Source organism: Chaetodon trifascialis, chromosome 21 (assembly GCF_039877785.1).
Source record: "Chaetodon trifascialis isolate fChaTrf1 chromosome 21, fChaTrf1.hap1, whole genome shotgun sequence".
NCBI lineage: Eukaryota > Metazoa > Chordata > Actinopteri > Chaetodontiformes > Chaetodontidae > Chaetodon > Chaetodon trifascialis.
In genome coordinates, this window is record NC_092076.1 from 10,170,961 (window position 1) to 10,189,504 (window position 18,544).

The 18,544-nt window shown below is 42.9% G+C and overlaps 1 protein-coding gene across 1 annotated transcript in view; it reads right to left on the reverse strand.

Moving 5' to 3' along the window:
- Positions 1 to 2,924: 2,924 nt before the first annotated feature.
- LOC139349888 (protocadherin-15-like) overlaps positions 2,925 to 18,544 on the reverse strand; it is a 170,447-nt gene continuing 154,827 nt past the window's right edge. Inside the window, exons 36-40 of the mRNA XM_070990928.1 lie at positions 14,958 to 14,979; positions 14,173 to 14,211; positions 13,435 to 13,508; positions 8,189 to 8,318; positions 2,925 to 4,374 (exon numbers count right to left, since the gene is read on the reverse strand). Coding sequence (XP_070847029.1) covers positions 3,610 to 4,374; positions 8,189 to 8,318; positions 13,435 to 13,508; positions 14,173 to 14,211; positions 14,958 to 14,979 — 1,030 coding nt within the window. The 3' untranslated portion in view covers positions 2,925 to 3,609. The remainder of the gene's footprint in view (positions 4,375 to 8,188; positions 8,319 to 13,434; positions 13,509 to 14,172; positions 14,212 to 14,957; positions 14,980 to 18,544) is intronic.

Below are 18,544 nucleotides of genomic sequence, written 5' to 3' on the forward strand. Positions count from 1 at the left end.
CAGCAGAACATGGCTCATAATTTGTAGCTCACTAAAACAATATGGCAGAGTGTGCATTGCAAAGACTGCCAGATAAGGAGGACACGTCTGAGCATCTCTACAAGATGTTACGCAACATGATAATCTTTATACTGATTATCAGGAAAATAAGTGTATTTGCTTCAAACTGTTCAAGTTGCAGCATCACTTTGTCTTGTCATGAGAGGTGAGAGAACAGATGAAGTTATTGGTGGCCAAATTCCGCTTAATTCGTATCTGTGTATCATGCTGACAAGAAGACGCGTCCCCCAGGATCCTGGTCCCTGTCAAACTGTCATGTCTTAATGGGAAACCTGAATATAACTGAGCCTGAGCTCGTTCTGTGATGAGTCAAACTGTCTGCTGCGGAAAAGGCCACAAATGCACCAGAAGCGGGAAAGTTTTGGAGCTTCTCATCTCTTTATGAATGAACACGGACACAAAGAACATAATTTCAGCCACTAATCAAATCTCTGTGCGCGTGTCTTAGATTAATGAGCCGAGTTCAGTCTACCTTCTCCTCCAATAAAGCACGCTGGACTCAGGGATCAGTGACATAATCAGCTCATTTAGTTGAATCAATAAGAGCGGCTCAGGCGTGCCCTTCCTTCCAGAAACTGTTTAAATTATTACTCTCTGGTACAGTCCGCTAATTTCGGGTAATAAGGAGCACTCAGTTTCAAATATCACCACCGGTGTGGCACCCTCCGTTGAGTTCCTTAATGCAAAATTATGCAGTCATCAAATTAAATGCGAGAGTTTAAAAACCTGGTAATTCTGCAGCTTAATGGTCCCGTTTCTTCTGACTTCAGATGAAACAATTCACTGTTCTCGGTTTAAAAGTTCTCCACCTTTACCGTGACGAACTTCGTCGGGGAGAAGGATCCGTGTGCTCTGTTAATGGGATCTCTCAGGGATCCAGTGGGATGAGGGGGATTTAAAACAACCTGGACGCCCTCAGTGAAAAACAGAATGCTAATGCTTTTTAGCGCCCGAGAATATGTGGAACACTGTGAATCTCTCAGCCTGTAATCGAGTTTGAGCTTTTATCTGCCTCCTCTCTTTCATCTGCATTTCTCTTTTATGACTAATGTCGAATGACTAATTCGGGTAATTTACCAACAGCAGCTGAGAGTTCAAATCTAGCACTCAGTGTCGACCTGACTACGTATTTGGTCTCATCCTAAAAATACCTTTTCAGGCCTCGAGAAGTCACTGCATTTTTCGTAATGTCATATTTTAAGTTTGAAGTAAAACCAAAGCCTCTTCATTGATTTATGGAGCTCACATATTCTAGTGGTAAAGACTTATCATATTATCAGCGGCCCGCCAACGGGCCGTGGTAGCACTTCCTGTTATTTATTGGTCTTCCCATCTATTGATCCAAACACCACAGTTACATTTCTACACATAGCAAACACTGTGAGAAAGATAAGGCTCTCGTGAATCGAGAATCAAACCATTTCAAATACATCACAACAGGAGGCACAATAAACACCAACTGCAGACAAACAGCCTGTTTTTAACGTTGACAGAACATAGAGGAAACTCACCGGTTACGTCTCGTTGATCAACAGACAGGTGACACTCTGGTAAACACGGTCCACACGATCCACTGCAGTAAAGATATTTAGTCCAAAACAGGATGATAATCCACAGAAAGATGTGTTCTCCTCTTTAATAAGCAGGCCTCTTGTGTTTGTCTTCTGTTTCCCTCCTTGCAACTTCCAGAAGCATGTTAGCCGCCATCTTGGCTTCACCTTTCTCTTCTTCTTCGAGGGCTTATGGCAGCTGGCATCCATGGTGTCACGTTACTGCCCCCTTGAGGTTTTATTCTCCATCTTTATCCATTTTAAGGGGAGATGCTTCAGCATCCCTCTGGAGCCGTCTCTCCCGTCCAGTCGTCCTTAGAAAATGAAATACCCATTTCCTCCCTCGCTCTTTGTCCCCACAGTCTAATATACCTTTAACGTTGTCCTCCACCTGTTCTATTTTCTGCAACTGTGTCATCACCTCTTGTCTGTCACATACACATTTCCTGCATGATATAAGAACACACTCAGCTTGTCAGCATCATGGCACTGACTGCAAAGGCCTGTTGGATGTTTTCCTGTGATGAAAAGTGTACTGTAAAGGCTGCTGTGATTGTAGGTAAATGTCTCAATGCTGTTGCACACTACTAATTTTGATAATCTAATATCATACATATGCTTCTTTTGTAAGGGGATAATAACAAGTCCCAGATACAGTCATCCGCAAGCATGTATTTGCAAGAAGAGACCAAAACCATGCGTCCACTCCATCTGGTTCAAGAAAAGCTTTAAATTTACTCTGGATATGTCTTTGATAGCCGTTTTAAGCTAATTTTTACTGAAACTGTATGAAATGATATTTAAACTTTGAGAAAAAATCTTTCCAAGAGTTAAATGAGAAGATTGATATCACTCTTTTATCTGTATGGTAAACATGTGGGCTAGCGGGAGCCAGCAGCCTGCCAGCTTAGCTTAGCATAAAGAGCAAAAAGGGGGAATCAGCTGCATTTTAGCATCGTTGTCTGTAAACTCGTCTTTTTATTTTTCCAATTTGTCCAGATGACGATGTTCTTTAGTGAGCTTTAGAGATGCTGCTGCTGCTGTTGGTGGACTTTGTTACCTTTGGACAGAACCAGGCTAGCTGCTTTATGCTAAGATGCGCTAACAGTCTGCTGGCAGTTACACTGTACAGATATGAGAGTGCCGTCCATCTTCTCATTTAACTCTTGGCAAGGAATTAAAAAGGGCATACTTCACGTGAAAACACTGTCCTCTGCACTCTGACATGGTGTCGTTTAGAAAGTAAACAGATCGCCACGTTCATGTCCTGTTCTAGATAGAAGAGACATCAACACAGCGTCAAGTTGGCCGAACTCCATGTTTCAATGGATGAAATAGTCTTTTATTTGGATAAAGTTTGCCAAGCAACTTGACAAGGTTAAAAAGGCAAGTTTGAACAATACAAGACGTCATGTTGTCAATGCAAGTGTCAGGCAAAGTCAAGATGAGTCGCACCGGTCGCCGTAATACTGAATGAAACAAGTGTGGTTCCATACAGAGACACCAGTCGCTTAAAGGGCCTTAAAAAGTTCATAGACTTTTTCCTCAAGTTTCTTTCATTATGTCTTAGCAAAGTAGAAATATAACAAGTCCTTTCATTCTAGGTCCACTTTTCCAAAGGTGTTGCAGCTCTTTTGGGCTTAAGGGAAGCTCCGATTGGGAGATTGAGCAGAAACAAAACAGACATTTTAATGAGAAAATCGGCACAACAACAACCAATTAGATGCCAATTTCCTTCCTCTTTTCTATGTATTTTTATCATCTGAATTTAAACAAAAACAAATTGTTTTACTCAACGAGTCGGGAATCTTACACCTTCATGAAATTTAGTTTGAATATATGCTAATTCACCATTTAGCCGAGCACCAATCTGTTGATTAGATTCCATTTAATTGGACTGGAGCATCCCCATTAGTTCCACAACTAATGAACAGAAGTGATGTCTGAATGCTTTAATGATCTTGGCAATAGGGAGCGAGCACAGTGGGGTCACGATCAGTCAGAGTTTGGTCATGGGTATGTGGAGGCTGTTCCACGGGCCCATCCAAAGTTCCTCCTCATCCGACTGCGTTCTGTCACTCGGGCACTCCAGCAGCCCCCTCATAGCAACGCCATCATCTTCATCGTTACTGCGGTCTACCGTTGACTCTCTCTCGCCTTCTTTCAACTCGTCCCTCTCTGCTGTGCTCTGAGGTTGCTCTGCGTCGCCCTGCGCCGCTTTGAGCAGGTTTGATTTGGACGCCACACTTTCTGTGCCCGTGTTGCTGGTGCTGGTTGACCCTAAAGAGACGCTGGATTGTCGAGCATTGAACTCGTTCAGCGTTTTATTGTTGTCAGTGTTAGAGAAAGAGGAAGTGGCCGTCGCTGAGGTGGCCAGTCCCGAACTTTGGAAGGTGCGCAGCGTGTTGCACCCAACGCCTGTTCTGGGGCTGTTCAGGGGGACTCGTTCCTCCAGCGTGGCAGCCATTTTGTCTAGTTTTTTAAAGTGCTTGGCCAGCCGGGAGCTGAAGACAGGGGAGGGGAGTTTGAGGTTGTTGTTCGTGTTGGTGTGTGTATGTGTGGGTCCTGTGGCGTTTACTGAACGTCGGGTGCGGATGATGGAGCCATTCTGGGCCACGTAGATGCTGCCGTTAACGTTAGCGTGGCTGTTGAGGGTGGAGGTTAAGCGGCTGCGTTGAGTCTCCGGCATGCTGTCCTCACCAGTGGAGCTCGTCTCATATTCTCTGTCCACCACCAACTTGATGCGACGTTTTCTACTGCCGAGCTGGAAAAACACACAAATAATCTGTCATTAAACTTCTGATGCTGAGTCTGAATTTACCATTTCTTCTTCTTACAGAGAAACACGAGGTGAACTGATGCTTGGGCAAACATTTGCTTGGTCTTTGTGCACTCCTTCTCACTCCTGGTCACTCATTAAATTAGAAATCAAATTTCCTCAAGTCTCTCTTTATTACTGCCACATTACTCACAATGGCAGTAAAATAACAAAATCAATGCAGCAGAATCAAAGCTATCAACAGCACTGTGGTCAGAGATAGCAGCGGCTAATGTAGCTTCAAGCTGCTAGCCTCAAACAGGGATGAAGAGTGGTCACAGAGGTCTGCTCAGGTCAGTTTTTAACTTCATACCTCTCATCACAAAAGGCTTCACACATACAGTGTTCAGACTGCCGCTGGCATCCCGTCGGCATACACAGACGCCTTGCACACATGCACATTAGAAAACAACATCCTGACAGCAAGAGGAAGAGTTCCTTTGTTTGTTGTATTTGGCTGAACAAGAAAAAAAGTTTTGTTTTTTTCTTAAATTCACAATACTCACTAAACAATCATCAACTCTTAATGTACATGTGAGTATTGTTTTAAGACAGACTTGAAGAAGTGTGTGTGACCTGTAACCACACCGGACCACGGCCTCAGTTCATCTCTACTGCAGAAAGCTAAGAGCTTTGACCACTAGAGGTCAGTAGAAACAGCATTTTCAACTCATGTTAGGCTTCTGTAAACTCAACTCTAATCTGTGAACATCTTCGTTTACCTTGTGAGACATTTGCCCTGTAAAATCAAGAAATGTACAGAGGAAAAGTCACACAGCAAACACAGCAAAGACAGATCAGAGCAGCAGTGTTTACTCCAGACTGTTCAATGAAAGCGACCCAAAGAAGCCTCGTCTGGTACTTAGAATGTCAACAAATAAAAGCATTGAGAAAATGCTCTTAAAGATATACTCTGTATTGATCCCAGACTATGACTTGACAGTAAAACCACGTCCTTGTAAGATCTGAGCAAACACTGCTGCGCGTGCACACGCTTAAGAAGAAGAAAATACATTTGACCCGCTGCTACTTGATATTATCCTCTGTTTTCCCACTTAACCTCAATGATAGGAAAGAAAGAGTGCGTTCACCATTACAAAGACGACATCTCAGGTATAACAGGTACTGGAAGAACTTACGGATACAGAAAAAGAAATGACGACCGTAAGAAGCTCGAGCGAAATTTAAGTGCAACAAAGAGAGGTCAGTGAATAGAGAGGAGTAAGCAGCCTTGACAAAAGGAAGCTGACAACACGCAAGAGATAAACTGTGAAGGTAAATCAGTTCAATATCCTTTAAAGGAAGGCGAGACAGGAGGAAAAGGGCACTGAAGATACAAGTAAAGGAAAGAGGCCGCAGAGAGACGGCAGCAGAGGACACGCAGGCAGTTTCATCCTCTGCGAATGTAAATCACACCAAACAAGGAAAAAGAGAGAGATTATAGCAATAAATTCCACCCAGGTAATGACTGCACACCCAATCCAGGCATTTTCACTGAGATCTTACTTAGTGGCAAAGAATTTAATCTTTGGGGGGGCTAAGGCCTCATCTGCATTTCAATCAGCCGACTCATTTTCCAAATCCCCCTCTTCTTCATCCTCGTCTCTGTCCCCGCCACGGCCGCCGCTCCTCTCCTCCTCCTCCTCGGTGTCCTCGATGATGGGTGACAAGTCGTCTGAGGTGTCCATCACGCCCGAGCCCGTGTCTGATTGGATGCGGTTGATGGCTCGCCGGCTCGCTGAAAACTTTCGGGATCCAGCGCTTTTCACCTCCTCCTCTTCCTCCTCTTCATCGTCCTCACTCTCTTCCTCGATTGTTTCATGTGAAGAACGGGAGTGTCTGGAAGTTTGGGGCCTCGAACTAGAAACTGTAGAGGCTGAACATCTGTTTCTATCGGCCTCTTTGCTTTGTCTCTTTCTGTTGGCACTGCTGCTTCTGCTTCCACCTGCAGAACGATGGCTAACACGACCTTTCGAGCTGCTTGACTCTTCCCCCTCACCCTCACTCTCTAACCCTGACTCAGACTCTGACCCCATCTGGCTTCCGCTCGCTGACTCTCTGTCTGTGTCCTTCTCTGTTGCCGAGTCAGACTCAGTTTTTTCTGTCTCTGTATCAGATTCAGTCTTGTCCCGCTCGGCTGTTACAGACGACGTGGGGCTGCTCGCCTCGGAGAGACTGAGCTCTGATGGGGACTCTTTGCTGCCACTTCCTGTTTCTGAACCACTGTCATGAAATCTTTCTTCTCTCTTCCGCCACACTTCAGAGGAACCATTCTCCTCTCCTAAGTGCTTCTCCCACCTCCTCCTCTCCTCTCCCGTGGCTCTCTCAGACACTGATGCAGAAACACTCATATCTCCTACAGAGCCATACATCTTCCTGCTGTTCTCCTCTCCCCTGTCCCAGCTTTTTCCGCTGCTCCACTGTTCATCTCCCACCCTGGCGAGTCCCTGGAGCCTTCTGGTGAGGGAGATAAGGCTGAGGGCCTCGCTCAGCTTTTGTTTCACTGGAGGGGGTTTGCTGGCACCAGTGGACGTCTGGAAATAACTCCCGTCGATGACTATGCTGCCATCCAGGCTGGCGAAGTGGCCAGCGGACGACAACCCAGGGAGCTCTCCCCTGTGCTCTGGCCTGACGCCTTCTCCTCTTTCAGCAGCATTTCTCATTCCATTGTTCGTCATGCCACCTCTGTTGCTTCTTCCCCATGTTTCCAGTTCTCCTCTGCCTCCTCTTTCCCTCCCTCTTTCTGTTGCTTCATCTCTTCCTCCCCCTTTGTTTTCTCTTTTCCCTGCTTCCCCTCTCTCTAATCCTCTTCCCACGCCTTCGCCTTTTCTTTCCTCCAGCATGTCTCTACTTCCGCCTCCCTCTTCCGCTGGTCTGACTCTGGCTTTGTTCCAGGGCGGGTGGATGGCAGGAGGTTGTCCAGATGTTTTACTCCCCGAGGACAGCAGTGCGCTCACTCTCATCACAGTCTTCAACCTGGCGGACGCACTTGAGCTCTTAGGCTTCGTGTTCACGGTGTTACCACTTTCTGATGGTTGTTTTTGGTGGCCCTCGGTTCTTGGGGCTCCTGGGATCTTCCTTGAGGGCCCATGAAAAGGTGGACGGGGCTGAAGGTAGGCAGGGTGTGGGGCTAGTCTACCTCCTTGAAACTGTCTCCTCACCTGCTGTCACGATAATAGTTCAAAACCAAATAAGAACATTTAGGACAAATAAGACATGTAGACTTCAGAAAGCACCAGAAATAATGTCTTTAATGCTTTAGAGACACTGGTAGGCAGATTTTATTACTTTATGACTGAACCAGGCTCGCTATTTCTCCCTTTTTTCAGTCCTTATGCTAAGATAAGCTAATCATTGCTAGCTGTAGTGTCATATACTGTATATTGTACAGACATGAGAGTACAGATCTTCTCAGCTAAATCTCAGCAAGAAAGCCAATAAGCATATTTCCTAAAATATTGAACTGCTCTGTCAAATTAATGGCGTGTCCCAACCTTCACTCTATCAATGTGATAACTTCTTTAAAAACTACAAATTCATTTCATTGAAAAGGTTTAAACATCAAAGCCCAACCCTAAGAAACCTGACAGTGGTCATGAGAGGAACACTAGTTTTTAATACTTTTTCTCTGAACGATACTTTATTCCAGCACTTTCACCACGTTTCTGTTTTGTCTCCATTAGAGCACTGTGCAAAATTAATACATGACACATCATGGGTGCTGGTACTAGTCTGCGGTAAAGGTTTCTGTTATGTTTACCTCGCCGTCAGACTCCTGTGGGCTGTAGTAATAGCTGCCGTCGTCATCAACAACAACTTCTCCATATTCATCGTAGAGGCCGGAGGGTGAGATCAGCTTCCTGCGACTGCCGTACTGAGGAAGGTCATACCTGGACCGTCGAGAGGGAGGCAGGGAAAAAAAGAGTCTTACAGATTAACCAGGCAGAGCAGATTCAAAATTTTTCAACAAGCAATGCAGTGGTTCATTTTTGGTATGCGTTATAATAACGACTGAATAAAATGAAGCTGTATTGTCCGACAGCTCTGGCCGATCAGTAGTGCAGACAGGAAGAAACCTGCTGCACAAACAAAACTGTTGCACTTGGCTAATGCTTATCCACAGCCACTTAAAGCAATAACACACAGGGCAACTCTGTGCCTCACTCCACTGATAAGCAGTGTCTAATGACTTGCCTAAGCAAAGCTGCCTTAATCACAAACGGAGCATTTTGTTGCCAGGAGACATTTTGTTAGCAGAAAACACTGGAATCGATTTCCTCCCTTTTGTCTCTCTTTGTTGCCTGTTGCCGGGAGCGCTGCCTGGCTCCACTGGCCAAAAAACTGTGTTGTGTATCACGGCTTGGGCTCGGTGCCTCGCAGCAAGCAACTCGGGGAGCCAGGGGGTCAAAAAAACACATCTTTTCAAATGCTATCCTGGAAACAATATGTCCCAGTGTGATTAAAGTAACAAATATGATGGAAGTCCTTTGGCTTGGTTCTGTAACAGAGCTGTACAGAAAAGTTTCCCTGTCCTATTACATTAAGCAGCCAAGTAATAAACAAATGAGAGGGGCAGGTGGATGAGTGATGTGTGCGGGTGAGAAAAAGGGGAGGTAGAGGTGTGATAAGGTGAAGGAGGCATGAGAAAGAAAGATGTGAAGAATGAGAAGGTCGAAACAGAAAGGCCCGGTCAGTCACAACTGTTGCACAGTTATAATCCTTCCAGCACGGCCTCTGCAAGCTAATGTAATGAGTCTTAACCTTCTACTAAAACCTTCTTATGGGATTTCACAGTCATTAACTCGCAGACTCACACTGAAGTGCACACACAATCAAATTACTTAAAGGCTACAGTAACTCTTTGCTTACATTTTCTTCCATCTGACTGGTCCTTCTTCCCTTCACCCTTTTCTCCCCTTTCTGTCTCACTCCTCTCCATGCCTCCATTAGGGGGCAGTAATAAACTGAGAATCAGTGCATGCAGTTCAAAGTTGCCTTTGGAACAGTGTTTACGGACCAAATTGGGTCACTAGCCTGTTTCAGGTGGGCGTCCAAATGCTAAATGACTGATTAATGGTCAGTGCAAGGATGTGTGATCACAATCACTCAGTGAGAGACCTAAACATGACAAAGAGCACTTGAACTGCGCTTTAATAGTCACTAAATGGGAAAATCAACCCAATTTCTAATGCCCAGATGAAACACATTAGGTTTTGTTTAGCTTCGTAATTGCCAGCTTGAGTTCATCTATGGCTTTGTTTCAAAATAAAACACTACATTGGCACAAACTGCTGTCCCCATTAGTCACTTACACACAAAAACATTTGAGAAAAGGGTTGAAAAATAGGTTGAAAAATATCAAAGTTTCCCTTGAAAGCTAAAAAGGGGGAGACTATTAATTTTACATATTAACGTCAGTTCACTAGTCATGCCTGTAAAAACAACTGCACAGTGTCTTCTGTGGCTCTGCAGTGACATTTGAAAAGAAAATTATTCAAGTCAGTTGAATAGTCTCAGCATGAGCCTCTACACTACTACTACTATTTTAACAGAGAGCATGTGTTACACAGTAGCAGTATGGAGATTGAAAGAAGTGGCCATTTACCAGACGGGAGCTCTTAAGAAAACTGCTATCTAGTTGCATTATGGAACGTTTGAGAGCAAATGTTTTTGGAGCTTTACAGCAGGGTCAGAGAGTCATGAGCGGCTCTCGCCCTCTGCAACATCCATTTCATCATTTTTCTCCGTGTCTCCTGCAAAGCACCCAACGCTATGCTAGTGCGATAATCAGCAAAAGTCGGCATGTTCAGCTTGTTTTAAATTACGTGCAAAATATGTGAAGACATTAATTACAAATGGGAACAAATATTAAAGGAACGGCTATTAGCCTTCTTGTCAAGAGTTAAATGAGAAGATTGACTCCATTCTCATAACCGGAAGTGCTGAAAACTCCTCAAATGGCCACTTGAGGCTGGTTCCAAGAGTGAGTTACTTCCCATAGACCACCATATTAAAAATGCCCAACTTCACAGAAGAAATAAACATGTTTGCGGTTTGCTCTCTATAGCTAAGTTCGTTGTTCATGACACAACTGTATAGGAGTGAATTCTTATATAACTCACTAATTCAAATTATATTAAGTATTAAAGTTATGCATGATTAGGGGAATGGCTGCTTTGAGCGACAGCTAGCTGCTAGATTTCAGTGAACTTCATCGAGCCAGGAGAATGTTAGCGTCTCTCTTAGCCAGGAAGAGGCTTTTGTATGAATGAATGGACAAAAACGAGATGAAGCTTTTTAATTAGTGAGTTGGAGGACGCTGGCGGGCAGTTTTTTGTCATGAGCTAACTGTCTTCTCTGTTTCCAGTCTTATGCTAATTTAAGCTAACTGGCTGTAGCTTCATACTTAAAGTACAAACACAACAGTTGTAGCGATCTTCTCTTCTAACTCTTGGCAAGAGAGCGAAAAAACATTAACTGTTGCCATTTGAAAGTCTTCATACGCATCCTGCCAAAAACGAACCGGACATGCAGGCTACGACTCTTCTTCTCTCTTTGTTCTCAGCTTTGTCCTGCTACTGTTGACTACATGAAAACTGCATCTTCATTGAGCCGATAATGCCAGATTTCACTCTCCTCATCCTATATTTTTTTATGTGGGTGCCCCAACTCAGCACCTATCAGCTTCATGACAGTCACACTACTCATCACCCACGCCAACACCGATTTTGGAAAAGCAAGATTTAATCCCTTGTTGCTCTGTGGCATGTAGGGATTGAGTATTTTACTCTTGACTAGAGGGCAACATGAATTTGGCTTAGTTTGTTATTTTTGTTTCTTTTTTTTTTTCAGACATGCATCTAAACATCAGACCTGTGCAACAAATGGTTCAAGTTATTTCCAGCAGCTGTATAAATCCAATCAGAGTCATGCCAATGGCAGATGGCTGCATTCCCACACGCAAAGAAAATCTCTTTTTGATTTCATCTTCTGAAGACAGATGAAAGGAAAGGTCAAAAGGTCACGATCAGTCCTTCTAATTGGTTACTACAGCTGTGGAGGTAAATACTAGAACTTATCTTTTTCTAAAATAAAATAAAAAAACCCTCTGAGTTCTGAAAACTTTGTCTATATCCCGAGAGACAGTTTAGTATTTCTTAGCATTGTTTTTTGGGAAAAAAATTTTTTTTTTTACAACTGTGACAATTAAGTTGATTAAATCTGAGTCCCACCGGGTCACAAAGTCTGATTTCCTGCTCCTGTGTACGTACAGAGTCAGACATGAGTTTGTGGATGTTGCTCTAAGCCAACAGCATCTGGCCCATTGTCTGCCTCCACGGCTGGCTGCCTGATTAGCTGCTACAGTATTGCAATGCTAGGCAGAGAGAATTAGCTGTGTGTGTGTGTGTGTGTGTGTGTGTGTGTGTGTGTGTGTGTGTGTGTGTGTGTGTGTGTGTGTGTGTGTGTGTGTGTGCGGACGTGTGTGTGAAGGAAAGACTGGGCAAGAGAGCATTTCTGTATGAGTGTATGAGCGAGTGAGTGAATGAATGTGTTTGCCGTGAGAGAATTTATGTGTGTGTGTGTGTGTGTGTGTGTGTTACTGTGTATTTATGTGTGAGTGTGGGTGGGCGTATAAAATCAAGTTCCCGGGAGTCTGCAGCTAAAATTATAAAAATTACACAATGCATCACAGATGGCAGGCTCGGTGCAAAATAACACACACACACACGCACACACTTGGGAGGGATGCTATAAATCTTCAGAGGTCTTGTTCATGAACGCTTTGATCTAACGTGTCTGTATGTGTATGTCTATATAGCATTTCTTGTTTTTTCAACATCCAAGTAGTGACACACACACACACGCACATACAGTACATGCACACGCACTCTTTGAGCAAAACCACTGTAAGATCTTCCTCCAACAATTTTGACTTCCTGCAGTTCAAAAACATACCATCAACACCATCCACGAGTGGGAAGGTGCGAGGCAGGTCACCGGTGTCAACGTTTCACGGTAGCCAGCACACTGTGTGACTGACACGGTCAGCTTGCTATCAAAGCAGCTGCAACGTGGCTGACACGAGGCTCGGCTGGATAAAGTGCACACGGTGAACTCTACACTCGCGTAGGAGGAAATGCGTTTCATCAATGTTGCTGTGAACTCTGTCAGTCACCGCAAGAGATCGAAGGTTAGAGATGAAATTCACTGCCCTCTGTATCATAGCTGCTGCATGTCACTGCTGGTAAATAATGTATGTACACCACGGTGCTTTATTACACTCTATCAGCACTACACTGCTGGATTAAAATATAAACTGCTGTAAAAAGGAGCATGCATGACTTTTCAGCCACTATTACAGTGCTGCTTACAGAGCTATAACTTAACCTGTTGATCTATTTTGAGACAAACTGAATAGCATGATGAAGATTACATTGGGAATGTGATATTTAGGCCTTGGCAATATGGTTGAAATCAATATCTAATTATCTATGCAAATCAACTTCTGTAATAAAACATGTTCTTTGGAAGAAATGACACTTTTTATGAGCAAAAACCTAAGCTCAGTGACTAATTCTGTTTCTTTGGTGCATCAATTTCACAGGAAAAATTTGTCTAATAACATCATACATTACGGATCATATCAACATATCATGATTCTGTTTCAAGTTAATAAACTAAAAAACTGAATTAGAGCTACATTAATTTTAGCAGAGGGTTGTTATGAAGCTGAGCTCCAGTAACCCTTAAGCAAGTTTAGTTCTTTTGGCTTTTAAGCCAATATAGTAGAGAAGTGCTTAAAATGTGCTGGAAATGGAGATCTGACCAACTGCATTTACATTAAAACAGGGCAACTCGCTCAAGTTCATGTTTTTCTCAGATGAACTTGATTTTAGGTTAATTTGAGTTTAGAAAAAGGACAGATACGCCCACGCACCCAGTATGTATCTGAGGTGATGTGTGGGATGGTTGGGAAACAGTCCAGAGAGAGAGAGAGATACAAACCCGTGATCATAGTTGTAGTAATCCTGTGTGTAGTAGTCTTGGCCGGGATCGATGCCAGATTCCATTGATAACTCCTGTTAGATTAACAGACTGTTGTTAGCAGCTTTCCACACACACACACACACACACACACACACACACACACACACACACACACACACACTGCACACACAGAGATATGAACGAATCTCTGTTAACTGATATCTGCATATGACTGTACGAGGGACAAGACTTTGGGAAAGGATGTTGACCAATCACGTTTGAGCGGCCTTTGGTTACATGCAGCTGAACAGTGTGTGAGGAGAGCAAAAGAGTGGGAACGTATCGTCCGAAATGCAGTCTCCAAATCCACTGGCCGTTGTCTGATGTCAAATTAGCTTTTTAAAATTTGCCTGCATTCATATGTTGATGTTAGATTAGTCAGAATGTTGTTGTTAACTGGGCTGTAAACAACGATCGGTGCACAGAAGAGGAAGTCATCTGCATATCCGCTGGCTACACCGGACGCCCCGGAAAGCTGCTTGATCCCCATAGAGGCTAAATCATCATCAGACGACAGCCGCTGGGTTCTGAAATTGCATATGTGCTAATACACCCACACGTATCTGTCTGCACAAGCAGTCACACTATACATACTGTCTAATACTTGGCAATTTTTCACCTCTGATTACCCTGACCCACACACTCAAGCAGAAACATATGCTGAGAATAGAAGTATTCAGAAAAGAGACAGAGTACCTCTGGTCTGAGCAGAGAAGGTCGGAGCAGCTGTTGTGTCTGCCAGAGGGAAAAGAAAGGCGGCGAATGACAAGACAAATGGAAGAAGTTAAGACTTCTCCCCCCGAAAATGGTATACATCTATTTTAGAAACTTAAAATCAATATCTGATGTGCCTCATTCAATATCGCTTGAATGCAGATGATCCTGTCTATTTGTTTTGGCTCGGTGGGAGCAGGTGTTAGTGAATATCACTCTGCAACTTAGCTCCAGCTCAAAATAACATATTTACAAGTTGAAAAATGTAGATGCTGTCAAAGTGATTGCCAGTAATCAAAGACAGCCATTCAGGAGACGGATATTTATTAACTATAAAAAGTCAGTTCTGTGCAAATGGACTACTCTTTATGCAAGAATAAGACTGAATGAACATCTGGTTCAATTTGTTTTCCAGCATGTCTATCTGCTGCTTTTGAAAAGATTAACAGTGTTCTTCATCATCAAAAATACTGGATGACTTTCTTTATCAGTCTTTGTTATTTTCACATTTTAATATGTGCCATCAAAGGACCGCTGAGGTCTTAAAATGTTTTTTCTAGAAATGGCAGAAAGCCAATTATGTAGATACAATAAATTGCAAATAAAAGGCACTGATTACATGCTGCTCCGTCTTGATTACATCAAACAGAAAAAGAATAGAAAGAGCAGAAAACAATGAAGGGAAGCACTAAACATCAGAGGAAAAGGAGAAAAAATCAATAACATACATGCAACTATACGGCGTGCATGCTGAGAGAGACACTTACCTCATGTTGTCCATATCCACGGCTGGAAGATCAAAGAGAGAAACAGAAAGACCACTAACCAACATTTCCGAGAAAAACCTGTCATTAAACATAATCCCCCCGATGTGGACGTGTCTTTAATACACGTCAGCACTTCGCTGTGCGCTGCAGAGGAAATGAGATGTTTAAATCAAGACCCAGATGGAAGTGGCTGCTGGAAATATATCACATTTTGTGAAATTTAACCCAGTTTCCAAGAAGAAAGCAAGAGATGAGATGTGTGTGAGTGTATGTATGGGAGTGTGTGTATTTTGAGATAAACAGAGGCGGCTATATGAGTGAGAAAGAGACCGAAACAAAATGAGAAAGCTGAGAAACTACAGTGTGCCATTACTCGCTGTTATTTACTCTTCATTCCATTGTCTTACTCTGGTAAATATTCTGATTATAGCTTCATAAATATATAATAATCACATCTCATTTTGAACCCAAATGAGTGTCCTATTGTAGAGAAAACCTGTAGATGGGGTCTGTCAATATTAGCCACAACAATAATAAAACCATATTTCAATTACTGTGTAATTTGTGACCAGCCTATTGGACAGGTTGTATTATTCATGACTGCAGGGCTCAGGATCAGGAAAGATACACACAGCACATGAAGAAAATGTAAAGCCTGTGCATGTAAACACACTATTCGGAATAAACTTGGTACTGCGGCGGTAAACACTCTTGACTTGAACAGTCAGCAGATGTCAGCTCAAGTTTAGCAGCACAAAGGAATCAAAACAACCCAACATCCTTCGCTGCTGCAAGGAACTCGGTGCCGACACCAGGCAAACTTTCACTGCAAAGTGAAAGTTTGCCAGGTCAACAGACGTTCTGGACGCTGGCTTGGTAGCACAAAAGTCCTCTGTTACAATTTCTCTACCAATGAGTTCTTGCAGCTGATAATCCTAAAAGCATATCAATACTGTGGTTTTCAATTCAGGGTTTGAGTGTCCACCACCGTGGCAGGAGAGGTTTTCATAGTTTCATAGTTTTTATAGACTGTATGCTGTTACAGCAGTAAGCAGTAAAATATTCACATTACAGCGGTCCCGAGCAAATTGAAATTCCTTCTAAACATTTGACCATTTCCTGTGAGATAAGACCCCTCATCCAGTCTGGCTGATTTTTTTGGGAACCCTGAAGGCACTCAGAAAACTTTGCTTACATTCTGTTCAGCTCAACTCCGGCCCGTAATTACTCCCGACTTAGTCTGACATCAAGAGAAGACAGAAAATCAAACAAGTCCAAAGAAGAAGCTCTCAAGTACTTATCTGAGTGGCATAATTATGTCAGCTGAATTGACTGCAGGAGGCTGAGGCTTATATACATGGCCGTGTGTAGCCTGTTATTATTGTAGCTTTACTATTACATTTGAATTGTTATTATGGGTTGGGTACATAGCTAGTTACTTTTACCGTTCCGTTACCGACTCAGTGGATCAAACACAAAATCTATCTATCTGAAGGGTGTACCGTGAGTGACAGCCTGAAAGCTACATCCCCCACTGCAGCCACAGTGAACATTAGCTCGCCTGCAGCCAGCGTGAAGAAACTGAAGCCTACACGGACAACGAAACGTTAAGTGAAGCAACTTCATCGACATCTTCAGGCAAATAGCTAAAAAAACTATGTGGGATATTTTATTAGTATGTTCAAAATCTTGGTATGAAACCAACAGTTTGCTGATCTCACACTATTTACATGAAGTAGTACAGCTTGTACGCACTTCTCTTTGAGGAGAAAGGAAAGTAAAAAGGTGCCGAATTCCAGTTATTGGAGCAAATGTGTACAAGCATTCCTAAATATTAAGTCTGTATGTAACATGATGCATGGAAACGTTTGGTCTGACAACAAAGTTGAAGCATCTTAGAGTCTTTATCTACACAAATTGGTCACTGACTTTAAACAACCTCCCATGTATTACAAATACTGTATGAACGTTGTCCTGATAGCCTTTTCCTTTCAAATAATGAAATATTTGCTTTTTTGGTGGGAGCCGAAGGAGAAGCTCAAGACTTACTGTTCTGAGAAAACAAACTGCAAACACAGAAAGACAAAGAAACATGAACTGAGAGAGACAGCGAGAGGAAATAAGTCACAGAAAAACTGTCCAGACTCAATAAAATATGTAGTGAAGACAGTGAAGGAATTTAATAAAAGGCATTCTGTGTATTTCTGGGTGAAAAGGGAAATTGACATATATAATTCCAGCAAATAACTTCCAGTGACAAACATGCTGTCCTCACTTAGAGGAGGACAGAGGACTGATGGAGAGCTTCATCACATGATGCAATAACAATCACCTGAAGCTCAATATCAGCAAAACCAATGAGACTGTTGACTGCAGTGCTTTAAATATGGATGTTGCTGCAAAGATGTTACAAATTCTTACACGTGGATGCTTCAAGCACATCTTCAGTTTGGCAGCTCAGAAAATCTGTACAATCAGCACAGTTTCAATGTGGACACCCAAGACCAGCGTCCCCAATTCAACATCTGACCAAATATTTGACCTTCTGTTCTTGAGTTACAGTTGAATAACGGCCAGAAAAGTGTTTTTACAGAACATGACAATGTCACGGTGAAGCTGAAATTTGACCTTTTGGATATAAAATGTCATCACATCATTTTTTCCCTTTGAGACGTTTGTGTGAAATTGTGTCGTATGAATTCTTGAGTTATGGCCAAAAATGTGTTTCGTGTGATCACGGTGACCTTTGAGCACTAAAATCAAGTCAGTTCATCCTTCAGTCCGACAGAACTTCTATGCCAGATGTAATCAAATTCCCTCAAAGTGTTCCTGGGACATCAAGTTCATAAGAATGGGACAGACATGAGGTCACAGTCGCCTCTGACCACGAAAATCTAATCAGTTCATCTTAGCATCCGAGTGAACGTTCGTGCCAAAATTGAAGAATTTCCCTCAAGGCGTTCCTGAGATATCGTGATCATAAGAATCGTCCAATGAACGAGGGAAAAGCAATGCTGGGATTTAAAAAAAAGGTTGCGAAAGCAAAGCACAGCAAAGGGAAAAAAAACAAAGAAACAAACAGCAAACTAAGAAAAACATCCAAAAACCTCTCCATCCATGCGTCTTAACTACGTTGGCAGCAGGATGCGTTGTCACGTGAAACCAGGGTAATGAGCTGGCCAAATGAAGATGTATCACAGAACAACAAAGGGTGACTTTTAGAGGACATCAGATTCTCCTTTCTGTTGTTAGAGTGTAACCGCACACAGGCTCACACGCAAACTATCAAACCACTTGAGCATTTCATTAAATGCATTCAAATGAGAATATAAGTGTGGCTCCATAACACGCGGACACACACTTCAAGGAGAAACAGTGGCTTTTCATTCAGAAGCAAAGCGCAGTTTTGAAGGGACGAGTGTGCTCCGGAAAGAAAAGATTACCTGGTTAAATAAAGGTGTGGAAGGAAGGATGGGCGGATGTATAGACGACATATCAGTGGATGAATAGAAAAGGCTGAATGGAGGGATAAATGGCTGAATAGGGAGATGAAAAGGTTGATTTTAGCCCAATCTGAGGTTTGAATG